The sequence below is a fragment of the Trematomus bernacchii genome, unplaced genomic scaffold, assembly GCF_902827165.1.
Source record: "Trematomus bernacchii unplaced genomic scaffold, fTreBer1.1, whole genome shotgun sequence".
Classification (NCBI taxonomy): domain Eukaryota; kingdom Metazoa; phylum Chordata; class Actinopteri; order Perciformes; family Nototheniidae; genus Trematomus; species Trematomus bernacchii.
In genome coordinates this window covers 745178-772796 of record NW_022988066.1, presented here as the reverse complement: position 1 = coordinate 772796, position 27619 = coordinate 745178, and the positions used below count along the sequence as shown (strand labels likewise).

At 40.8% G+C, this 27619-nt stretch overlaps 1 protein-coding gene across 1 annotated transcript; it reads left to right on the top strand.

Moving 5' to 3' along the window:
* Positions 1-9306: 9306 nt before the first annotated feature.
* Positions 9307-24840, top strand: slc2a15b (solute carrier family 2 member 15b). The gene is made up of 12 exons (XM_034120736.1): positions 9307-9351; positions 11210-11308; positions 14606-14766; positions 14898-15022; positions 16155-16300; positions 16769-16901; positions 17128-17315; positions 19315-19425; positions 20376-20477; positions 21263-21338; positions 22465-22592; positions 24619-24840. The coding sequence occupies exons 1-12, from the start codon at positions 9307-9309 to the stop codon at positions 24838-24840; spliced, it is 1536 nt and encodes a 511-aa protein (XP_033976627.1).
* The last annotated feature ends 2779 nt before the right edge of the window (positions 24841-27619 follow it).

The window sequence follows — 27619 nt, the reverse complement described above, 5'->3', positions numbered from 1 at the left end:
TACCAAAGCTGAGCTTCGACTGATGTAGTATTTTCATTATATCTGAGTCAGTGTAAAAAGAAAACAATATAATGTTATATCTTCAATGTTTTACTCAAATTGAAATGAAAGAAAAGCATTACAACGTTTGTTAAAAGATAATCCTTCTGACATTGGATGAATGTAATTAACTTAAGCTCTCTAGCTAGTTTATTCACGCAATTTAAACCAAAGTATAGCCTATAGCTTCAATATAAGTTAGTGTGCATGTTGTCGGACGTCCACTGACTAACGTAGAGCGTTCACACAGGATCTGCTGGTCATATGATGTCCCGATGAACAGAAACTCAGATCTCTAGATACCTCATCCCTCCTCCGCTGCTCCGATACAAGTCCGGGGGCCTTACTCATTTCACTAATTTCCCCTCCTCGACTCCTCGAATCCTCGGTTCCCTTCCTCGGCTCCTCCGCTCGCATCTCCTGTGGGCGGGACTAAGACACGAGGATAGGAGTCGAGGAGGGGAAATTAGTGAAATGAGAAAGGCCCCGGGCGGCGGTGGTTTGTTGATACATGTCGTCTTCTTCTGTTTGCTTTAATCGAGGCTACGTAGTTATGCAGCGCCCCCATCGTCAGTAAATGGAAGTACTACAACCTACTACTACCCACTCCTCTCCTGAAGTCCTGCCTCCCCATCCTCTGCCCCTATCTTGCTAACCTTTTCAACTCCTCGCTGTCCCATGGAACCGTCCCTTCTGCCTTCAAAACTGCTGCCGTTACTCCAATCCTCAAAAAAACCCGGTCTTGATCCCTCCTCCCTCACTAATTACCGCCCCATCTCCAACCTACCATTCCTCTCAAAAACTCTCGAACGCATTGTAGCCAAACAAATCCACTGCCATCTCCAAAGCAACCAGCTCTACGAACCCCTTCAGTCTGGATTTCGTCCTCACCACAGTATAGAAACTGCACTCGTCAAAGTCCTCAACGACCTCCTCACCTCTGCTGACACTGGTTCCCTCAATATTCTCATCCTCCTCGACCTGAGTGCAGCCTTCGATACCGTGAGCCACAACATCCTGCTCACCCGACTCAGGGACATTGGTATCGAAGGTATTGCACTCAGATGGCTCCAGTCCTACCTCACTGAACGATCCCAATTCATCTCCCTCCCCAACCACTCCTCTGCCACAGCCTCAGTCACCCAAGGCGTTCCTCAAGGATCAGTACTTGGCCCCCTCCTCTTCATCATTTACATCCTCCCCCTCGGTCAGATACTCCGCCACTTCAACCTGGACTTCCACTGCTATGCTGATGACACTCAGATCTACCTCAGCACCAAATCCCATAACCCAACCCTTACTCACATCGATTCCTGTCTGACAGCTATAAAAACTTGGATGCAACATAACCTCCTCAAACTGAACAGCAACAAAACAGAACTCCTCCTAATCGGCTCCAAATCCACCCTCAGCAAGGTCACTAACATAACACTCACCATCAATGGCACCATTGTTTCCCCCTCCAATCAGGCACGCAACCTTGGCGTAATCTTTGACCCCACCCTCTCCCTCGAACCTCACATTCGCCAAACAGTCAAAACCACATTTTTCCACCTCCGCAATATTGCAAAAATCCGACCCTCTCTTACCCGCCCTGCAGCCGAACGATTAATCCACGCCTTCATTTCCTCCCGCCTTGACTACTGCAACTCACTTACGGCATCAGCACTACATCCCTCAACAGACTCCAACGGGTTCAAAATGCAGCTGCACGTCTCCTCGCGCATACCAAATCATGGCATCACATCACCCCAGTCCTCAAAGACCTTCACAGGCTTCCTGTCTCCCATCGCATCAACTACAACATTCTGGTCCTCACCTAAAGCACTCCACCATCTGGCCCCCCCTTATCTCACAAACCTTCTCACCCCTTATCAACCCCCACGGTCCCTCAGATCCACCGCAGCCGGACTCCTATCCATTCCCACATCCACACTCTGCAGCTTTGGGGACAGAGCCTTCTCAGTGGCAGCTCCTAGGCTCTGGAATTCCCTCCCCCAAGATCTTCGTGACTCTGAGTCCCTCACAGTCTTTCAGTCCCGCCTCAAAACACATCTTTTCAACTCTGTCTACCCATAAGCCCCCCTCCCCCCCTCTCAATCAACTACCTCTTGACTGCTTTTTCTGTTTATTTTATTTTACTATATTCATTTGTTTGCCTGTCCTTGTTTGTCTACCCTCCCTCATACTGTAAAGCGTCTTTGAGTTGTAGAAAAGCGCTATATAAATATAATGTATTATTATTATTACAAAGAACCCCGTTTAGTGCAATTATTTCACAAGTTTTGTTATATATCAGAGGTGGGAGTAAGTCCTACATGTGCAAGTCATGAGCAAGTCTCAAGTATTGACCTACAAGTATCAAGCAAGTCCCAAGTCACTGTGGTGAGAGTCAAGCAAGTCAAGTCAAGTCATTGCTCAGGTCAAGTCAAGTCAAGTCAAGTCATACGAAATTCTGATGAATAAGCCCAGTTTCCGCATTTAAATCAGTTAAAAGACAGTGGTTATGAAAATGGATTTAACCCACACTATGATCTTCATTACATACACAGTTAATCATTTGAAATCTAATTTAGACCGATGACAATCATATTAGATTCATATTAACCCTAGAACTGCAGACAATATAGCTAGGACTCAATCAAAAAGTCTGTTCAAAAAGGCAGAATTCCAGGTAAGAAAATCATATATGGCATTTGCCATTACACATATTTAATTTAAATGTCTGTTAACACTAGAACCGCCAACAGCATCAGCACCTACATAGATATCATTTTCAAATCATTTAATTTGTTCCTCTTCATAATTTCCTTATAAACTAAGTAGGACGATTTGAAACTCAGTTAATTGGGTAAATTTAGAAATTGCTTCAGTTTATCATCATAACAGATCAAAAAGTTCAGATTCATTTTACAATAAATCAAGGAACGATACACTTCTACAAACAAAAACAACATAATTAAAACATTTAAACAAACTACTAAAAGTAGATGAACTACATTATTCAAAAGTTTACAGTAACTTCTGATAATAACACAGGGGAAATAAACGAGGCATCTCTTTTCCTCTCTCTCTCCCTCTCCTGACAGCCCGTCAGTATCGGGGTTAGTCAAAATGAATCCCTTGGCGGTTCTAGTGTTCATTTACCGTTTTGTCCTCTCTTTGCAATGCTTAATCGATTTGAAACCAAGTCTAACGTAGCTTAAACTTAACGTTAGCTTCCTAGCTAACACAACACATTCACGCACCTTTCTCTGTGGGTTTTTTTGTAGTGACGAATGAAGTTGGATGTTTTGGTGGTCGTGTCACTGATCTTTATGCTGCAGACCCTGCATACCGCTGTTCTCTTCTTATTAGCGTCATCGACAACATAATCCTTGAATCCAAACTTCACTATTTTTGGAGTAACGCTAGTCGCTGCCATGTTAACTGACACTCCTGCCGTCTAGTGGGTTGCCAGGTTTGCGCGCATGGCGCGATAATCACCCAATCACGTTTTTCGAAAAAGCTAAACGTAATATCTCACTACAAAAACAAACGCAAATATTTAATTTTAAACAGACAAGTCCTTTCAAGTCATCTGTCTCAAGCTTAAAGGGCCCATGTCATGGCCATTTCCACTGATCATAATTACATTGTTGAGGTATACTAAAATAGATTTATACTGTGCAATTTTCCAAACTCACATTGGTTTCGCATACAGCATCTCTGTCAAGCATGTGTATTCAGCAGTATTCACTTTCTCCACTAAACGACTCGTTGGAGCTCTTGCCCCCCCCCTCCCTGTGAGCCTAGTGTGCTCCGATTGGTCAGCTCGGCCACTCTGTTCTGATTAGTCAACCACCAGAGAGGCTCCGCCCGCTTTTTTCGGGGAACATCAGTGTAATAATGGCGTCGGTACAGCTGATATTTTATACTAACTAACCGAACTGAACCTACAACTGTTGTTATAGAAGAGTGTGACGGCCCCAGGGCCTTTGTGCAGGTGTGTTGCAGGGCTTACGGTGGGGTGGAGCTGAAGAGGGTAATCAGCGCGATCACGAACACCTCCGTAGCCGGTGCTATTAATCCCAGCGGCCCGGAGTCTCTCTCCAAAGCGGCTGCAGAAGGACGAACTCAGCCACCCTCTCCCCTCGACCACCTATCTCTGCATTTACCACAATAAATGTGCCGTGGTTTTGTAAACTTGTGTATGTCTCCTTGCCTTTCCGTTGTGGCCTACGAGCCGGTCATAACAAAGAGTAAGTTATTTTTATCTGTAATAAACTACTACTGTTTGATGAGAAATCAAATCATGGTTTGCTATATATGAATTCAGGGAAGAAAGGATAGGCCTACTAAGTATTTCCATTAAACTTTATTTTTAGAAATGTACAAAATGAACATAAATATACATACACACGGTATATCATCCATTCCTCCTCGCATCTTGCCTGCGCACAGCCGGTGCGGTGCCTTTTAGCACGAGGCCTCAGTAGTAGTAGAAGTCCCGTCCCCGTCATGGATTGTCCGCCAGGATCTGGCTGGACGAAATCAAATGCAAATCACAAAATATTAGAGAAACTTAGTTGTTTTAGATTCGTTAGTAGTAGTTGTGCTAGGAGTGTAATGAACAGCTTGCCTGCTAATATGCTAACCTAGCTTTGTTTACCTTGGTAGCTAACACGATATGAACGTTAGCTTGGAGGAAAGGCAACTATAATGCAGTGTAATAAAACTACTATGAACAAAAGCTAGTGGTTCATATTAGGCTAGCAATAACGTGTTTATAATTGCAATCGTATACGGGTATTCTGCTACCATACAATGTAACTTGCATGAATACATTGTTTTGCGCTAGCATACAGCTAGCCTCGTTAGCTATACATGCAGTATATGTACTGTCACAATGTACGGTAAATCACCCGGAGTATACTGTATGAGTATTCCGTGTGTGTGACTGCAGACATTCTCCTGCCATGACAAACATGTAAGGCCATCTGCTGACATTGTAGTTGATATATTTAAACGCGAGCAACGTAGCATCACAAAAATGTTTTTCCGACCAAACCTAGCTCTAGCTCCGTGTGTTAGATGGTTGCATACACGCTACGCCAGCTATAATGTAATTACGTTTCGCGACTGACCGCACGGCAAATCACCCGGAGTATACTGTCAATAGGTATTTTGTGTGTGAATGCAGACATTCTCCTGCTATGAGATACATGTATGCAAGGCCATCTGCTGATATTAGAGTTGATATATGGAAACTCTAGCAACTTAGTTAGCACAGTTAGCACTGTGTCAATGGCTTAGCAGTCCAACACAGTTTACACATTTAAACAGTCTTGTTTGATAAATACACAAATAACAATGCAAACTTACAGGTTGTGTACCCGGATCTTCCCCTGCTCCAAACGGTCCAAACAAGCTGTGCATATCCGGCCTCAAACTGGGCAATGTTTTGGAAGCTTTCGTCTGTGAAATGCCGGTTCTTCGAACCTCTGGAGGAGGAACACGCCGCTGCTGGTGTGGCCATAGCTCTTCGGGATTGGTCCATTTCGTTCCGGGTACCGCATGACATCAGGCGGTACCCGGAAGAATCAAATGGGCAGTGACGTATCTCCAACGAGGCGTTTTGGGGAGGTATTTTCTGTGTTAGAGTTTTACTCGCTACAGGGTGTACTTTGAGGGTTTTGACTCTGCACACCGTTTACATGCATAAAAACCTTCATAACACACAAGGGGACGGGTAATAACCGGAAAAGCATGACATGGGAGCTTTAAGTCAAGTCTCAAGTCATGAAAACCAAGTCAAAGTCAAGTCAAGTCTTTTATCAATGTTAGTCAAGCAAGTCTCAAGTCAAAAAATATGCGACTCGAGTCTGACTCGAGTCAAGTCATGTGACTCGAGTCCCCACCTCTGTTATATATACACAGCTCGGAAAATATTACCGAGGTCCGGACCTCAGTGATCTCAATGGTGGATACGGCCCTGCTCCTCAGTGTCTCCTTCACTGTCCTCTATTTACACTTATTGCATGCTAGATGATGAAGATGCACTTCCCTGTCTCTTTTTAAGCCTCCGATTTGCTTTCTCCAAAACTTGTTGCCAAAACTGTGAAGTCCTTGCATTTCCTGAGGCCAAGTTGAAGGATCAAATACTAAGAAATTATCACATGACTTGAAGTCATATCTGATTTCAGATGTGGGAAGTTACTAAGTACACTTATTCAAGTACTGTACTCAAAGGTGGGGTATGTAATTTTGGAGAAACCAGCTCGAGTGCGCTAGAATTTGAAACTACGCAGCCGAAAAAAATCTGCCTCTTCCTTCAGACTTCCTTACAGAGCCCCTCCTCCAACACACACAAACGCGCACATGACCAATGAGGGCACGAGATAAGTTTGTGCACAGATGGAAGGCTGACAGGCAGGTAGGCCATCCAGTTATTTTAGCCGGGCCGGCTAAAATCATTGGTCGTGCTTTTTACAGCGCTACGGCTTCCACAAATGACCTTTTTTTATGTATTTATTGTCAAAGCATTTCATATATTCATTGCTATCGGGATGTTAAGAGCATTCCATGGAATATAACAAAAAGTGTTTCTGAAATAAATTACGTACCCCACCTTTAAGTACAATTTTGAGATATTTGTACTTTACTTGACTTTGATGCTTTGTACAGTACTTCTACTCCACTACAGTTCAGAGGTAAATGGTGTACTTTTACTCCACTACATGTATTTAATCCCTTTAGTTACTTTACAGATGTGGATGAATGATGTGAAATATAATCAAGTGTTAAATCAGACTTTAGTTCCACCTGGAGTAAATTCACAAGCTACCCTGCAGTATACAAAGTCATTCAAACTAGCTGCACCTTTACCAGCTTTGAGAACACTTTAATGATCAATAATTATAAAACATATCATATATATTATTCTGAAATGGACCAATCTGCACAATGACTACTTTTACTGTCGCTACTTTAACTATATTTTGATGCTGATACTTTACTTTTACTTGAGTAACATTTTGAATGCAGGACTTTTACTGTAACAGAGTATTCCTACACTCTGGTACTTCTACTTTTACTCAAGTACAAGATCTGAGTACTTCTTTCAACTCTGTCTGATTTCAAACTCAAACACCCTGAGTAAGTTTGCAACTGTGTGTTTTACTCCACTTTGTTGTAAATAAAACTGCAGCAGCTTGACCACTGAGCGTGAACGTTGTGATCAGCTGATTTTTCGCAGTTCTCCAGTGTGTGCGCGGGGCACAGAATGTGCACAGGTGAGTCTCCCACTGCAGCCAGTTGGCGGAGTTTTGGCACAATTCTGTTGTTCATACCGACGTTAACCCTGCCTGTGCACACGGTGAACAACTCTGTCGTCCAGTGATCTAAGCCTCTGCCTCCTGCAAAGCTTCACAGGTCCGTCGGTTATGTCATGGGCGCAGGGCCGTCCCTCCCTACAGGCCGATCATGCAGGCTGCATGGGGCCTCACATTGCGCAGGGGGCCTCGCGCAGGGGGGCCTCGCGCAGAGGGGCCTCGGCTTATGAGCTCGGCTTGTGCGCAGTCCCCCCCCGGCTGACACGCGAGAGTGAGAGGTGACAAGGGGAGCACGTCTGTAACCCGACACCCAGGGCCGTCCCTGGCCAACAGGAGGCCCCACGCATAGTTATATAGTGGAGCCTCGCAGCGGCGAAACCGTGCCGCGCCACACTAATTGCAGCGCATAGGTGCACCGCATTTTCGGCTCAGTTGAGGCCCCCTCCGCAAGGTGAGGCCCCACGCAGTCTGCATGATCGGCCTGTAGGGAGGGACGGCCCTGCCGACACCGTTGCAATGAATCGACATCTGACCAATGACGGCCTGCACTAGTGCAGGTGAAGAGATGTCGGCGAAAAGACAGTTTCAGTCCGGCGCAAGCAAGAGGAAAAAAAAACAAAAAACTAGAAACTAAGAGCATCACTCGATGGTGGGTTATTGTATGAGTCAAATGTACAACTTGCGAATGTTGTATAAGTCAAATGTCAAACCTTTGCCAATTGCCATATTAAAACATCAGCTGCAATTCATGACATGAAGAAGGCAGTCTCTGCATAGCATATAGGCTAATGGAGATGCAGTTATTTCCAGCATTCTTTATTTACCATTCATTCAAGTATTTTATGCCTTTTATCTGCTAATGTAGGCTACAGGAGGAAGAGTGATAAACTGTCTGTCTAGTTGGCTTACATAACAGTTAAAGTTTACAGCCTAAAAAACATGGAGCATTTTTTCCCCTTTCCCTTAACTCCTAACAGTCATCATGTCAACCACAACACAGAGAAATACTGATAGAAATGTGTGTGTAGTTGTTGATACATTGCTGACAGAGGGAACTACATTTGAATACAGATTTAAGAAATATCAGTTTTTGAGCATGTAATAAGCATGTTTTGTCTTGACTATATTACAACTATATTATAATAAAATAATATAGTATTTATATTATTGAATTGATTATGATTATGATTATTATTATTAGTAGAAGTAGTTTATTTGCATTAATTATATTTTAATCTTTTTGAGGCTAGTATTTGGCAGGAAATGCAGACGTATTCACCTGTAAACGCATACTGAACGACATACATGCACATTTACCATTTACCTCACTGTATAAAAAAGTAACTTTGTTGATAATAATAATAAACAGGAATTATATTTGCAAAGTACTTTGTTTCCAAAAAAAAAGTTTCACTCCTGTCGGTTGGGGGGGGGGGGGCCTCATCTCACAATGTCGCTTGGGGCCCCAGTCTAATCTTATACAGTCAAGTAATTGATGTGACTTCAAAGCTCATGCTTAAATCTGTATAAGTGTTGGGCATAAGGGGGGATCCCAACATTTATACTGGGTCTGAGCCAGGCCCCTAGTGTTTACTAATCCTGAACACGCCCCTGTTAGTCACGTTAGTCATAGGCTGTTTAATAACAACTGTGCGCGCTTTGGGACGCAGGATGAAGCCACTTGGCTCATGTGATCGCTGATGGACCGGGGAAAACGACCTCACGCCTGGGGTGGGCCTGCTCTGCGATGCGCTGCGCTGCGAGGATTGGAGATCCGGAGTTTGACAGGCTGGTTAATTCCGCCCATCAACACGACACGCCTCCTCTGGTCCCAGGAGCATGTCTGAAAACTACAAATTGGGGAGTGAAGAGTTGGACAAAGTTGTGCGGATGAGATTATTTCTAATCTAAAAACGAGCAGAGCACACAAGGGGAGTAATTATAGATGATTTAAATGGCGGAGGAAATACTTCTGGAAAGCGATGGAAAACACGGCACGGTGAGTGTTCAAATGTGACTTTTATTATGGAGGGTTGATTGACATGTAGTCAAATATCATGTTTTTCTGTTGCATTATACAGTATTTGGATTATTTTGTGAGATTTTCCTGATTTGGATTTGGCGTTTTAACCATCAGCTCTTCATACTGTCAACACAGACATGTTTATGTGGCCTATAAATGGAAATACTGTATGTTTATACAAATCTCCAGATTTGAATAAGGATCATCATATCAGCTGCTACAATTTAGATTTCACTATAAAATGATCTAAAACAGGCTTTAATTTATTTAAAATCAATCATAAATCAAACTAAGAAAATCCCAGCTAAGAATAGTCAAATATTTGCTTTGACTAAACTGCAACATGTGAAGAGCTGCACATCCGACAGATAATCAACCTAATTTAAGTGCAGACTGGGCAGCATTGTCTCCAGTTAGCTATTTTCACGTGTAGTCGTCTGACTCCATCCTTCAGTCTATTAAGCGGCTAAATTAGTTTTCTTGAAGGCATCTATGCTGTTATTGTTCAGCCACAGAGCAGAGAGCCTCCTCAGTCTGCTCCTTGTACTAACATCTTACACATTAGCAGATTCCTTTTGGGCTCGCTGATATAAAAGAATAGTGGGGTTGAATAAACCCTGATTTTATTTAGTATTATATAACCATGACAGAGTGGTTGGAGGGTGGGCTTACTGTGTGGTGTAATTTTCTCCAACCTGAGGTATAGACACTCAAAATAACGTTATAATCCTGCTGACCTATTAGAGGTCAGCTAAGCTTTGTTTGCTGGAATTTCGGATGGCAGCCAAGAGAGTAGCTGCAACCCGCTCCTAATGAAAATACAGTAGACCGCCCCCCTCCCTCTTTAAAGACAGAGTAGGGGCTCATGTGACTTTGGCGTGGTCCACACAAGTACTCTACCAGGCTGATGTTATTAATATGCAACACCAAGCTTAAGTTGTCCTCTTTTCTCAGACTGCTACACAAGTTTACCTGAGAAATGTTGTAGCTTCATAAAACCTCTTTTTCCTACAAACCAGTTCTAATTCAAAGTCTCTCCCAGAGGTAAACGTTTTGAATGTGTCCTGTATCCGTGTGTTTGTTTTACTTCTTCTGAATCCACCAGGTTCCACTAGGGGCCGTTTCAGCTTTGCCCCAAAGTCCAAAGATCACACATGCAACATATACCCTTTACAATAATGCTGTTACATACTCATGCAGAGGGAGCTAATCTCTTTGCAGGCTGCAGACCAGTCCAGAGAATAGACCCAATGTGCATGACATATGTTTAAGTACACAGCAGAGACAATTACAATACTTTATCACTTTAATTTAGCTGTATTATTATTTTAATTTGTATTCTATTTTATCTTAATTTTTACCCTGTGTGAATCCTGTTTTTCATTCTGACACTGTTGCTGCTATTAACGCCTGAATTTCCCCAAGGGGATAAATAAAGTTCCATCTTATCTTATCTTATCTTATCTTATCTTAATAAAGAAAATGCACAAGCTACAGTATCGTTAATGATCTAAAATACACCAAAATTAACAACAACAGTTATTATTTATACTAAACACACATACTCTATAAATATCCACTGTGTATGCACATAGACATTTACAATTATGGACTGTAAAGCTGTTTATTCTGACATGAAGGCTACATTGAAGGTGGCTAATGCTCTCTTTGTCCTTTATGGGAAAATCAAAAGTTGGAGTCACGTTTTAACAAAAACACCCATCAAAGACAAACATTTTTGCTAATACCTAAGTCGTGTTAATACTTCACTACTGAGATAGTTTACTATGTAACTTTTGTTGGCATCTGACTTGTTTTATCTTCCCATTCTCAGCATCTCACAAAGCCTCTGCTGGCGGTGGCTTTCCTGGCCTCGTTCGGCAGCTCCATGCTCTATGGCTTCAACTTGGCGGTCGTCAACTCACCAGCACAGGTTAGCCATCATTCCCATTGTCATTCTTACTGCTGTCAGTCATCATCCACCTGAGTGTTCAAGTAGTTTTCACCCCAAATGTTTCCAGACTGAATCTTGGAGACTCAATCTTTATCTATGCTACGGATGACTTTTAGATGTTAATGGAGACAGCAAAGATAAGATTGCATTTTATTGTCATGTGAAGTCATGTGGGTGTGTATCAAATGGAGAGGCGGCTGAGAGCCTCAATGTGTCATTGATGTCATGTTGTTTATATCCACCTTCTGCACTTCGAATTGTGATTTGCCGTGGTGTAGTGACTAGGCTGGGAACCATTCCTGTCCCCCCCTCATCACATTGAAGCATGTGAGCTTCAGTGCCACATTTCTTACTACCAGTCAGGGCTACTTTCCTATGAAGGAGATGCATGGAACTCCAGCATATCAGCACATGACGAACACCATTTCCATCAATATGGCGAGGCTTTTAACAAGCAGTTGAATATTGAAACAAAAAACAGGTTAAGAGTCACATTCATTTAGAGCCCTGTTTGTATCCACCTTCTGATTAAGTCAAATATTTCCTATTCTTTTTGGTCTCCACCAGTCTCTACGGGATGACATCTGTCTCATTAGCCACTAAATGCTATGAAAGTTTAGACTACAGTGGGTTTTTAGAGCTTTTTGAACTTCAAATACCGGCAAAGCTTTGAGTGTAAACCAAAACAGTTGTTAACAGCAGAACAAGGAGTTGAAACGTTCCATTAGGGTGAGGGGAACCAACATTTGGGTGATAATCCTGTCTAGATCCGACCCCTTGCTTACGGCTCTCCATTGTTCCAACCTCTCATTTTTTAACATGAATATTTTACCAAACTTGAATGATGCAGTATTTACTTTGTTAGATTGGAGATAAGTGCTCATCGTCACACATTTCCCAAATTGCTACCGATGTGAGGTCAAACCTTTGACCATGCTCCATGTGACTTCAGTGTTGTAGGATTCACCGCTGTGTGTCATCTGACATTAGTTACTCCAGTGTGCTCCAAATATAACTTGGTGGGGCAGGGAGATCAGTTGACGTTGAGCTGAGAGGAAATGGTTGAAAGATGTTTTTCCAGGATACCTAAAGAACTAACTACCTGGGTTTGTATGTCTTAAAAGTATGACATTATCAGAAAAGTCATTTCTGACTTCCTCCACTCTGTATTTTTTGAAGGGTATTTTGCTGACTTTCCATGTGGATCATGTGCCCTTCAGCTATTGTGATATTTTTACTTTGAGTCATGTAACATGAGATTCAAACTAATTTCCCTTTGAATGTACTGGAAAATGACATGTTAACACATGCAACTAATGAACAGGGCAGAACCGAAAACAAAGGGGCTCCTGCTGTGAGATTTCAAGTGACAGAATCAAAATCAGATTGTATTTATATAGCCGAGTGTCACAAAACCCATTTAGTTGGCTTCAAAGATCAACAAATAATTATATAAAAAGACATAATGAAATTACAAAAATACAATAAAAATGACATGATAAAATGTGAAATAGAAATGAAATAGAGTAAAATTAAATTAAATGGAATAAGAGAAAAATACAATAAAATGTAGGACCCAGGAGGACGTTCTGGGGAAGACTGAAACCAGCTCAAACATGAGGCTTTATTCAAAAGGAAGGTCTTTAGCTTATTCTTGAATGTGGGGATGCTGTATTCCTTACTAATCAAAACAGGAAGCTGGTTCCAAAGAATGGGAGTTCGGTACGTTCCGTATCTACTTTTGCAGACCCGAGGAACCACCAACAAACTGGGATCGTAATGCCCTAGTGGTGCAATAGGGGATTTTTTTGATAGGATGGTGCCTGACCATTCAGTGCTTTGTTAGCTAGACAAATCATTTTTTATCAAATTAAACCTGAGAATATGTACTTCTGGTTATACCAATGTAATATTATGAACCAAGGATTGCTGTGATGCTCAAATATCATTTGGCCTGTCAATACGGCAGGATATGATAGAACTAGAAGGGCATTTAAAGAGCGTAGACTGCCACCAAGGCCATTTCCATAAGTGAAAAACAATGTTTGTGTCCACCCGTGATTCCGATCTGTTTCATAATGCGGTTTCTATTTTTTCTTGACCAATGCTACAACCTTCCACAAAGTTTCATAAAAAACAGGCCGGTTGTTTTTCCTCTTTACACTGCTGACAAACAGACAAAAATAACAATACCTAAAAGCCAAAACCTTATCCAGCTCATCATCTAACGAACGGGAGAAGTATTTGGCAATAAGGCCAACAAGGCTGAGTAAAGATTCATGTGTGATTATTACCAGCATCTGTCATCCACAACTGCCTCCATGTTGTATGAAGGCCTTTCCTTCCGAACAGCAGGTATGTTGATTACACACGTGAGATCTGTTCGTTACCTCAATTAATTCTTGCTCAATCAGCACCAGGCTGGTGCAAGGTAATAACTGAAAACATTAGTTGTCTTCTAGCACTGTACACAGACTGCCACTTTATAAAGTTCCCTGCATGTGTTGGAGACATTCTTGGGACAAATTGGACGCACGTTGTCCAGAGTTTCATGACAAATTGACCAATTAAAACTCCCCTCCTTTCATTACTGAGCCCCCACAGCGTCATCCATTCTTTAAAATGATATTTTAATAAACTAAATAATTTGTCTTTTAATCTGTTGAGCAGTGTAAGTACTAAAACTACTCACACAAATTCAAATGAACTTTTTCCGTCTCCTGTTTTCTGATGTTTCTTCTCGCACAGAGTGACTGAATTGTGTCTCTTGAGATGAATTGGATTAAATGTAATGGGTTCTCCAGGACAGCCTGATCTCTGCGGAGTCTTCACTGTCAGATAAACCTGAATGGAATCTGACGGATCTTGTTGGCTCTCGCAGTAAATGTTTGTCAAACCGAAGAAACTACCGCTGTCATTTTATCAAGCATGCAGTTCAATCTGATCTGATTTAAATCTGACTGTGGGGGCTTGATGAGCTTCTTTAGACTCAATATGGCTGCCCCTCACACTGTTTCAAAACATCTATTCATCCCATTGCACCTAACACTTTTGAAAAAGCAAGACCAATATTGACATTTGGAACAGTGGGAAATAGTTCCTCATGTGAGATGTCAAGGAAATGTTTGCCTTTTGTAATAGAAAAATGTGACATAGTGGAAAAACATGATATAATATTTGGGACATATCTTGAAACTCCACACGGTAACGAATTGTTTTATGGTTTCCCCTGCTGGACAGTGTCAAATGAACGACATTCATTCTTTCTTCCGGCAGTACATCAAAAACTTCTACAATGAGACGCTGACAGAAAGTTACAACTGGATTCCCGATGAGAGGCTCCTCACCATCCTGTACTCCGTCACCGTGTCCATCTTCGCTATCGGTGGGATGACGGGGGCCCTGCTGGTGGGCAAACTCGTAACCAAATTTGGAAGGTAAGTGTGTGTGTGGATGATTTTTGGGGTGTAACAAGGCATGTATGTCTTTGTTATAAACAATCAACAGTTTTAAACATCTTTTTCTGTGAGTGCATTAAGTAAAGGGGGATGACTGTGTGTCCGAACAGGAAAGGGACGCTGGTGAGAGCGACTGTGCTGGTGTTTATAGGAGGAGCTCTTATGGGCTTCAGCAGAAGCTGCCGGATGCCTGCGATGGTCATTTTGGGACGATTCATCACAGGAGTACACTCAGGTAGGCTGATTATTCAAATGAAAGCACAACATTGTTTACACTAATTACCTAACCTTTTGTGATGTTTATTCCAGAGCACCCTTGTAAATCCATCACTTGCTTTGTGTGTTAACTTAATGTGTCATAAAATAGTTTACGTTTGAGATGTACTCACGCACTAGTGCCTCTGGCAGTGTTGAAGAAGGTCAGGTCCTTTACCTAAACAATAACTGTCTCATAGACAGAGGTGGGAGAAATACTTCAGATCTTGTACTTGAGTAGTAAAAGTAATTAAAAAAACATATTTTGTTGTTGATTGATCTCGGAAGTGCTTCTAATGTTTAGATCTTTTTCACTGAGTCCATATGCTATCTAGTCCTTTTTTTCTGATAGTTTAGTATTTTTGTATTCAACTACTGAATATTAAGCTTGCCATACAAAATTGTACTTGGAAAAAAGTTTTAAAGTAAGGTTTTGGTTTAGTACGGTGAATTTACACATTACTAAATATGTAATACAACATACCAGACTTTTTCAGGGATAGTCCAGTTAAAGGTGGGGTAGGTAATTTTGGAGAAACCAGCTCGAGTGCGCTAGAATTTGAAAATACACAGCCGGAAAAAATCTGCCACTTCCTTACAGAGCCCCTCCTCCAACACACACGAACGCGCACATGACCAATGAGGGCACGAGATAAGTTTGTGCACAGATGGAAGGCTGACAGGCAGGTAGGCCATCCAATTATTTTAGCCGGGCCGGCTAAAATGATTGGTCGTGCTTTTTACAGTACTACGGCTTCCACAGATGAATTTATGGATTTTTTGTCAAAGCACTTAAGATATTCATTGCTATCGGGATGTTAAGAGCATTCCATGGAATATAACAAAAAGTGTATCTCGAGCCGGTTTCTCAAACTTACCTACCCCACCTTTAAGTCAAGAAAGTCATTTAATCCGTGCCCTGTATTTTCATGGACAAATACACTTTATCTTGTTGGAGACAGGCATCTAATGTCTGACAATTTCTTTAAATGTTCACTGATGGTAGAACATGTTATCATATGACTAAGCAAACAGCCATTTTCTTTCATGCAAAAAAACATTTGAATGTTCTTAATCTTGAGCCCATGCTAATACGTGTTTTTTTACCACAGGTATCTGCCTAAGTGTGGTGCCGATGTACCTCGGTGAGATCGCCCCCAAGAGCCTGCGAGGCTTCCTGGGCCTCGTTCCCAGCATCCACATCTGTCTGGGAGTCTTCATCGCTCAGGTCCTGGGACTCCATGAACTGCTGGGAAAGGTATACATCTTAGCCTTTAAACGCCACACAGGTGTTATGTCACTGTGTACTGCTGGAAACACTTCAAATGTCTAAAGTTTGTTTTCTTTCTGTTTGTTACTATCTTCTCCACTCTCTGGATTAATGGTGTACCAGTGGGAACAGCATCATTTTTAATCTATCCAGCAATTGTTGTCAAAGTACTGAATTACTCAAGTACTGCTAGTCCTGTCTTCTATTCTCTATCCATCTAGTCTTGATATTGCGTAAGAAATACACATCACATGCCTTATTTCCCTCAGATTGAAAGACCTGAGATTGAAACTATTTTAAGTACACTTTTTTAGTTAATATATGAACAAGCTGTTACTCTATAATTAGATGCCAGTCATTTGTACGACATGTCCAGTAGAAAAGATAATTGGGTGATAAACAAAATTCAGATTGCTGCATTAAGTAAGGTGACATGTTTTTTGTTTCCCCACACAGGAAGAGCACTGGCCTCTGCTCCTGTCCCTCATAGTGTTCCCCACCATGATCCAACTGATGCTGTTGCCATGGTTTCCAGAGAGTCCACGGTACCTGTTGATAGAGAAGGGAAATATTCACGCCACCATAGAAGGTTCGAAACTAGATTTTGCATTTTATTCTTCTAAATTAGTTTTTTTATATTTGATTGTATGGAGTAAAGACTGTGTCATGATTTAAAAAAACTACATTTCTTGTTTGTCTTCTTTAAAATGATCAAAAAGGAAGTTCCCGTGAACCTGTTCATGTTGCCATTTACTGTTTCCTCTTGAATTTGTTGTCAGTGGTGTTTTTGTTCTTCTCTCTTCTCTGTCCTGTAGCTCTGAAGTGGTACCGCCCTAAAGGAAACATCCAGGCGGAGGTGGATGAGATGCAGGAGGAGCAGCGCTCTCTGTCCTCTATCCACACCATCTCCGTTTGGGGCCTGCTCAGGGACCGCTGTGTTCGCTGGCAGGTCATCACCATCATGGTGCTGAACATCGGCATGCAGCTGTCTGGCATCGATGCGGTGAGCGTGAAAAGCGTTGTGTGCTCCGTCTGTATTTGTGTGTCCTCACAATTTTAATGTGCAAAGGCTCTGAGCGTTATTATATGAGAGTGAGAGCTCATATTGCCACAGTTCCCAGCTGTGCTCCACCCATCTGCACCTCCTCCTGTCCATACATCACAGACCCATACATCACAGACCCACATGCAGCCACTGAGCGACTAAGCAGGGGGTAACAGGACCACGCCTCATTATCTCCTGGTCCTCTATGTTAGCGCTACCCCACATTAGAAGGTCTGCCCGTCTGCACACCAAGTCAGACACATCTTTGCACTCATTGCTCCATGTGGATGGAGGCTCGATGCATGCTGGCGCACATGCTAGTACCATTTCCCAGCAGGGGTACCCCCCCTCTGTGTCCAACTGTCCCAGGAACACTGGAGGATTGAAACATCCAGAATTCATGTGTCCAAACGCTGCATGAAATAAATCAGCGACAGAAAATGCTAAGTGAATGAACATGTTCTTGTAGACTGAAGATCTTGGACATTTATAATTGTATTTATGATAAAATCTGGTTATTTTACTTTGTGGAGTTGTTATGGAGATCTGCAGATCTGGAACAACTCAACCATGGACGGAATATTTCAACAACATCTAGACAATGAAACAATAAATACATTTATTTTATTATTAAAAATGAATAAAAAAAATGGGTAAACAAAGGAGAAAAGGAAAAATGGCAACCACAATAAATTAATAGATCCCTTAAAGAACTTTTACATATTACAAGACACCACCCAGCGGTTCATTCAGAGTTACGGGATGCTATTCAAGGTGCCAGCCGCTCAAGGACCTAACATTCCCACACATTTGCACACCATTGGCGATTGGGAGCAATTTGTGGTTAAGAATCTTGCCCATAGACACATAGACCATTAACTGCAGGGACGACCGCAACACCTAACAGAAAGAGGCCCCACACTGTAAGACTCTGGATGTAAAGGTCAATCTTCTTTCTGCATATTACCACGGTAGTGACCTAAAGAACTAATTTCTATCTAATTTTAAAGCTCACTCTCAAACAGGACGAGGAGCTAAATGATTGAGGAAGACCTCGCCTTAGAGGATTCAAATTAGACGGTTGAGACAGGTGCAGAGTTCTCCTAAGGTGCCTCCCTCTGGCTGTGTAATTGTGGAAGAAGACCTTGAACAACCAGATGCACCAGAGGGACTACACCAGACAGCTGACCCAGGAACACCTTGGGTCTGGCCCTGGAAGAGCAGGAGGAAGTCTCAGAGGGAAACATGCCAGCGCTGCTCTGCTAATGTGGGAGATGAGTTTGGACAGATCGATGAAGAAGACCACTGGAAGAAAAGAAGATGATTGATTTAGCATAGATATAAACCGTCAAACAACAATCCTTTGAGTCTATCGAGTGGCCAGTCTTACATGTTCTGTATTGCAGCTTATGTGATCTAATAGAGATAACACACGTTACGTTCGATTTAAAATGAATATAGACAATCCTTGTGTTTAAAACAATGTAACTGGTCCAAATGCTCTAACTTGATTTCCTCCAGTTCATGTATGTTTTCTGATTTAATACAGTTATGTGTATGAGAACTTCAAAGCCGCAATGGTGATAAAAAAGCATATGTACGGTTACTAAATCAACAAGACAGCATTTAACCGCACCAATCAGGATCTTGTCCACACCTCATCAATGATGGATGTAGCATCAGCAAAGTGTGATTAATGAGAACACACAAATTAATTTCAGAGGGAGCAGTTGTCAGACGTCCATGCTGATGAAACGCTGTATCTCAAATGCATGAGTGATGGTCGGTGTGATGATAATGATCACGATGATGAATCACGTGGACACAGCAAATAAACATAGCGACTTTTTGGCTTTTCTTTAAAAAATAAGTTTCATAGCATCTGTCTGGGTGGGCATCAAGGGTTGGTCCTACATATTTATTGTGTAATTGACTTCTTTTCACTTTCAATTTTCAGATTTGGTTCTATACAAATGACATATTTAGGGACGCAGGAATCCCTGATCTTAATATTCAGTACGTAACTGTGGGAACTGGTGCCATTGAGGTCCTCTCTGGGATGCTGGGGGTGAGTAGACATTACCACACTTCAAACACCATAAAGATGACATATTATATAACACTATCTTGTTTGGTGTTTATATAGTGGATCCATTGTGGGGATTTGTTGCTCCATTTTATACCATTCTTTAGTAAATATCTAGCATAACAAGCCGTGCCACCTCTGGCTCTGTGAACTTGTGATGAGTGTATTTATAGACTTGACAGTTAATCAAATAATCACCTAAACAATTGATTTATCCCAAATATTGACTTATTCATAATGGTAATAGTCATTGATTGCCGGCTGAATACTGTTTATTAGCTTAAGCAGCCAAATAAAAATTACATTTTTGTAAAAACATTAAGCAAATTGCACATTTTTAATTTGCTCTTGTAGTTTATAATTGAAAACGGTATTTTAATTTCATTTTATAGATTGAAAGTTAATTGCCAAATTGAAAAAAGTATTTGGGAGATTAACCAATCAGATTATAAGTGTTCATTTTAGTTCTAATCATTTGTTGTTAGTCATTTGCTAATTTGTCCTAAGAACATTTTAAATTAGTCACACAATTGCACCTGCGGGATTTTCTTTTTCTTCTATTCACTGTACAAAGGTCCATTTAGGGCATAGTTTTGCAAACTAGATTATTTTATAGACATTTATTACAGCCGTAGTTGTAGTGAAATCATTAAAAACAAATAAATATCTGCTGCAATAGGTCTGTTGATACTGGTCCATATACTCACCCTGACAATTAAACTAATTGATAACAGAAAAAACTGCGAAAGCACAAATCATTGACTTTTATCTTCAGAACTCTACCTTTACTTACTTTTCACATTATTTAACTTTAATGCAATGTAATGTGCCAGATTAGCTAAACGGCTAATCATAGATACCTTATGTTTTATGGAAACATAGGTAAATATTCAGCCAATCACAACCGTTTTCTCCTCTGTGTCTGTTTGCAGTGCTTCACTATCGAGCGTGTGGGCAGAAGGCCTCTCATCATTGGCGGCTTCCTCTTCATGGGTATCTGCTGTGCTGGGATCACATTGTCTGTCCTCTTCCAGGTAATGTGTCATCTGATCCTGTGCTAAGCAAAGAATATATTAACAGCACCTTGCAGATTGAAGCTTAGAGCATACAGTACATTGTTTTAGATGGCACCAAGGGCATAACCACATTTACATAATCATTTACTTAACCAAAATCTGGTTCTAAGTTATGGTTGTTGTTTTTGGCATACAGTAAGAACACCATATAAGGGGGTTGCCCATATAACTATTTCAAATAAAGTGTATTATATGCTTGAGGGTTCAGCAGTCTAAGATCCCAAATAACTAATCAAATGTAATTCTTCCAAACTAAAGTCTGTTTAGTAATAATTTCCCTTTTTGTTTCCCTTTGTAGTTACAATGGAAGAATCATAATGAAAAAGTGAATTTTGTACTTAAAAGGCTATTCAATTTGGAAGATATCCACTTCATTTGTCTAGTCTCGCTTACATTAAATTACATTGGGATAAGAAAATAACCTAGAGAATAAAGAAAATTGAGAATAGCCCAAATGAGCAGGAGTGTGTCATGTGACACATTTGAAAAACGTTGACTGATTAATTGTTTTAAATTATTTGTAAAATAAATAAAAAGGTGAATAATTTGAATTATTAGATCATAAGTAACAAATGTCAGGAACCCCACATGGTTCATATCATGGAACTCATTTGTTTTTAAGTTGTAAGAAAAATAGTCAAATGTTTAATTGTGAAAAACTATTACACTATAACTATACATTGTTTTACGTATGTTTACAACTCCTGACCTCTGACTCCTGACTTGTGTTTGACCAATCACAGGCGCAGATGGCCTTCATGCGCTACATCAGTGTCGGCTGTGTTGTTGGGATCATCGCTGGCTTCTGCATAGGTCCAGGTAAACACTTTAGTAACTCTCTCTACTTGGAACTCTTTAAAAAAAAATCCACTCCATACATACTTGCACTGCTGCCCTGTGTGTAAGATAACACTGCTCCCTGCTGGAAGCTCACGCAACAGCAGCACCCCTCCCTCCTCCTCCTGTGACTGTGAAGAGATATTGTATTTCATTAGTCTTGTAAATTAGGAAATCATAACTGCCACACTACATCCATTCCCACAGCCATTTGTACACGGGATGAGTTGAGTGAAGTGAATTAAGAGGCAATAGTTTACAACTTTGGGAGCCCCGTTGAGTGGACCTGCGAGGATGATGAATTAGAACAAAACTGGTTTACATAGCGTCATTCGTCAAACCGACAAAAATCCATACCTCGGCATGCGGACGAGGATTTCTGTTGCTGCAATTAGACTTTTAATGGCTCATTGTTCATAAGCTAGCCGTGATGAATACGGTTTCCTTTCAGACGAAACCTTGCATGCACAATGACGCCCCCCATACATACCGCAGATGTTGACAAATTACGGCCTCGTTATTGGTTTGACGATATTAAACCTTCCTCCATGCAATTATCGTGAACAGTTAATGAGGACGTCGTTGGGAAAAGCTCATCATTAGAGCTTTTACTAATGCATATTTCTCCTTCATGGCTTTCACTTTTAACAATGAGGAATTATGCGTTTTAAAGATAGGACAACATCTCTGCATATCAAATTAATGACCTGCACAAGTCCTGGCTAAGCTTTTCTGTTTCTTGTGGTGCTGAGTTGGACTTTCTCCAAGTTGAAAACATCCTTCTCTCTTTCAATCTATGATCACAGAGTAATAATGAACACATTATGAACTACACACAGAAAAAGGGAGTGTAATAAAATAGCAAATGTGAATTAAATTGGTTTCATCATTGTTCTGTTTATTTTGAATGACTGCCAAAAGGTTCTGTGTGGGATATTGATAAACTAATTGATAAATGAAGATGCGGGTGTTATTTTTACCCAATAGATTCATATAGCTACACATGGATGCCTTGTAAGATCAGACCAATAGATGAACTACAGGGAACATGTTGTCAAAACCTGTCCTTTTACATAAAACATATATGTTTTCTTCTCTCCTTACGTAGCTGGTGTGCCCTTCCTGATCACTGCAGAGCTTTTTAAGCAGTCTCACCGACCAGCTGCCTACACGGTGGCTGGTGTCCTCAACTGGATGTCCAACTTCACCATCGGCTTCGTCTTTCCCTTCCTAGAGGTCAGAAAAACTTTCAATTCTTCTGTTGGCTTTGTATTTTGAAATATACGACCCTACAAAACGGTGATACACATCTCATGGGTTAACTGTCTTAAATAAAGTGGTGCAGGAATGAGTCCTAAAACCCAGAAATGAGTTAACCTTCTGGCACTTCAGGTTGAATCGCTCGTGTGGAAGTCAATATACTTTTAGTATATATATATATGTTTTTAGTTAGATGCCTGAAATCCCATATGTGGTTAACAGAAGCTTAAGTTCTACAACAATAATTACATCAGTAAAAATGTTGGTTGTTAACAAGTGACCTAATGGCACGTTGTTACGTAGCCTTTATCTTAGCGGTGGTGATGCGCAGCCTTGGGACAGTCATCTAGTTCCTTTAAAGCCTAACGTTAGATTTGTATTGCTTAACCATAAAGCGGTGTTAATATGTGGAGATTATCCAGCTTAAAAAAACGTGTCATAACTGTTTGTTTGCCACAGAGCTTGTTGTTTTTCTATAATCTAAAAGCCAATGTAAAAATCCTATTAGCATATTGTCGAGGGAGCCCTTGTGATGCTAACATCTTGGTCGGCCTACAAAAATATGTCATCCCTGCATCACTCACCACTAAGGTTCGTTGTAAAATCATCATCTTGTAATGATTTCTAATATTTTGTATCTTAAGTCCAGTTGATATTGAAACACTCAAGTTCATCTTGACATTGCACCAAGGATCTGATGTGGCTTCACTCACAGTGCCAGACAATTATGATATGGGCTGTCTGGTTTTGTTTGAATAGAGGCGACTCCCCACAAAGCAATACAATTACTAATTAAAAGCGACCTTGCTGTGGCTTAAAGTTTAGCAAAAGACTTGTCTAGTAAAAAGGCACAAAGTAAGGAGGACGCTGATCTGTCTTGTGGAAAGGGTTTGATCTGTCATCTTTAATTTAATTTAGAGAAACAAAATGAATCGAACAGCTTCAGAGCTTTCCAAAGCCATACTTTCCACTTGGACTTATGCTAGCAGCTAGTCAAATACTTATGTGTGATGTAAGTGATGAATCCGAAGATTAGTATCCGCTAACTTTGCAGTCCCTTAGCTCAACAAGGCGCAACAAAATGCAGTTTAGCATCTAAAAGAAGTGTAAAAGGTGGAGAAATGTACATGGTAAAAGAAAGGAATAGAATATATATCCAGTAAGGTTTATGAACACACTAGGCAATACATTGTATGATATGTGTAACTTAAAGGGGGCCTATCATGCAAAATGCACTTTTGTACGTCTTTTGTACATGAATATGTGTCCCCGGTGTGTCAGGGAACTCACCAAGTGTCAGAAAACACAACCCTCTCTCTTTTCCTCCATACCCAAATCTCTAAAAACGGGGCTGCAACGGAGCTGATACAGATTTGAAATTGTTCTGACGTCAGAAACAGGGAGCTCCGCCTATATGGGCAACTCTCCACCTATCAGGGGAATGGGGGGTTGGGCCACGGCCACGGCCATTGCTGCTCGAAAGCGCTGGAGACGCTGTAGTACATATGCCAGGCCTGTAAGTGGCGCTGTAGTCTGCCACAAAAGCAGCGAAGAAGACTTCTCACAGAATCAGCCCTTGCAAAAACAGGGCTGGAAAAGAGCAAATAGAGCGAAATGAGGCATGGCTAAAATGCATGATTTGTTTGGTATTTTGAAAAAAAAACCTTCACAGACATGTTTTATATAGGTATGGCCCTACAATATATTATTCAAATATAGCACGATAGGTCCACTTTAAGGTATGAGTTAGCCGCTAGCTGGTGAACATAGCGGTGGGTGCATTTAGCAGCTAAAGAGACATATTTCCTGAAGATGTTGGTGAAAACCCTATGGGGAAATAGAAGGAGAATGAATATTACATGAACATGATTCCAAATGAACGATCATGTTACTCCGAATCTACTGTATGTGTAAATAAGCAACTTGCCAGAACATTTGTTTTCCTTGATTAGACATTTGTAATCTTGTATTCACTGTGACACTGTGTGTCCCCCCACTGCAGATGACTATGGGCCCTTACTGTTACCTGATTTTCTGTACCATCTGCTTGGGAGTGGCCCTCTACACCATCTTCGTTATTCCTGAGACCAAGAACAAAACTTTTATGGAGATCAGCCAGATGTTTGCCGCCAAGAACAACATCCTGGAAGAAGAGCTGACCTCCAATGGGCATCTCAAAATGGCTGAGATGAACGGCTATGGAACGCTTGGCCTCCACAGCTAAAGATCAGAGGGGCGAGGAGACATACCTACATTTAAAGATGATCTTCTTAGTATGTAATGACTGAAGTTAACGTAGTAGAGGTAAAAGGGGGAACTTCTGTGACCAAGACGAGATCTGCTGCTTCAAATTTAAAACTACAAAGACCCATGCCAACACACACACACTCACACACACACACACACACACACGCACATAGAATAATTTATGTTTCAACAGTTAATCTCCAGTCAAAGCGCAGCTCCTGTACATAACGTGAGACAGAAGTCACGCGGTAATGCTTTTCAAATCAAGCATCACTGACATTTTAATCAGTTTCTCCGCATCTTAAAGCATTTTACAGGAGCCGAGTTGGTTTCTCACAGTGCTCTGAGAAGTTTTAATCTCCGCATTAGCTTCACTTTGTTCAAACACATCCCATGATCACTTCATTGTTCACAGTCAGTGTTGAATGCTGTCTTTGTTGCTCAATTGACACTGAAATATGTTCATTTAGTGACACAGCAATAACAGCACACACTAAAGGAAGATATATAATTTCTCCAATGTTTCATACAGCGGTTAAATAAGTCACAAGACATCGTGAGAATGATATAACATTATATTTAACTGTGTGTTCACAGTGTTCAGCTCAAGGTGAACGTTTCCTCCAAGAACTTGAGCTGGTGTTTGTTTCTTCTTCTGTTCACTTTGTCAATTTGATGTCTATTTTATGAGAGCTGGATATTGTGGCTGCTGTCGTAGCCATTTCATTGATATTGTCCAAAGATACGCACATATATTTAAAGCTTGTTAAAGAGCTATAACTTATATAACAATATATCAAAACAACATTTAGTTTTCTCTTTTTGAACTGGTCTGTTTTACAAGAACTCTGTGTTTAAAATACAGTGGAAATAAAATGAAGGCTGTTCGAAAAATGGCTTATTTAAATGTCTCACTTTTTAGTTTTTCGCTGTAAGAGCAAAAAAATATAATGTAATGTATATGCAATAAAGTAATTTACTTACCAACCACCAATATGTAGCGCAGCGGTTCTCTGCTACCAAAACAATTATTTTAGGGCAAATGTTTAAATCACATTACTTTAGCTGTTTCGGCGACCTTTAACTGGAGATTGTGTCCATATATAGAATGTAATACATAAAGTGAAAATACAAACAGACAGATCTGATCTTCCCACAAAGCCAAAATGATTCCTAATGTTGACCTAATAGAAAGTATCGTTAGAAAACACTGAACCCCTATGAGGTTGCCTAAAAGGCAGTAATAAGACACCCTTGACTCTGTCTTGGACAGATCAGTTGTAACTAAGAGCTTTATTAATGATTATTACATGATTTAAAAGTTATGTGCAAAATCGTGTTGACCTTAAAAACAGCAGTTTAGAAAATAAACGCCCCCATGAAGGTCAATGTAGTGGTATGATCTGGAGCATGTATCATATCACATGATCATCATCAGCAGACCCAGTGTGCCTAGCTGCCATTGACTCTCCAACGTGAACAATAAGTCCTTAAGGTGTTCTGAAGAAATTGACATTTCAATATTTACAATTCCATGCAAATGTAGCAAAAGTCATTGCTGATGAGGATTATAGGATATGAACAGAAGCTCATTGAATTGAATTCAGTTCAAAGCTGATAATAAGAACAACTAGTTACAGAAAATCCATTTGGCTGGGTTTCATCCATTGTACTTGGTAATTATTCAGTCGAGCCACGGTTATTTATAGTCCAACTTGCGATGGTATCACGCCGGCCTTCACGCAAAATGGAACATGGGCGTATAGAAGGGGAGCAATGGACTGGCCCCTTCCCAACTACCTACTGACGTGCACGGTTGCTAATCTGTACGCAGTGACACAATCTGTCCACAGAGAGATAGACACCTACTGGAGAGGAGCACATTTCATTTTGCCATCATGACACACACAGAGTCCTGACGTGACAAGAATATTCCAGCGTTGATGTCGCGGCTGTTAATATAAGGCTTTCAAAAATAATCAGTTTGTGTCTGTGATTGGTGAAGTGGCTATATATATTAAATCATTCTATACTAGTCCACCATATCAGCTTAAAAGGGGTATTTCAGATGCTCTGCACCTCTTTATTGTAGTATTTCCAGCCAAAAACACAAAGCAAGTGCCATTAAATATTAATATAGCACCAATAAGAAAAAGAAACATTTAAACTACTTACACTAAAACCAACCAACACACTTCTTTCTTACTAATATGGATCTATAATAGTGTACATTTAACATAATCTTAAAGGTCCCTTATTATACTGTTTTTCATCAATATATTATAGGTCTCAGATACAAAACATGTCTCTGAAGTGTTTGGCCTCGAAATACCAAACAGTTGGTATTGCAGCATCCCATAAACCCCTCTGTTTCAGCCCTGTTTCAAGGGCTGTCTGTCTGTTACTTTAGATGAAAATAAGGAGCCCCTCCCCATGCCCCTCTGAGAGATATTTGGTTAAAAAGAACCCAATGGTGCTCTAGAAGGAGATTCAGGTGATAAGGTGGGGGGGGGGGTTACCTTGGTTGGTGATTGGCTAATGGTTACACAAGCCAAAAGATCGTTATGACATCATAAATTGGCCAAAATCTGATCAGCTCATTTTCAGACAGGTTTTTATATAAATGGATCAGGACAAAAAGAGAGAATCTTTTTTCCTGAAACTTTCAGAATCTCTTAACGCAGAGGGGACACATGTTTATGTATAAAAGACATGAAAAAGAGGACTTTGCATAATAGGTGACCTTTAACATAGTC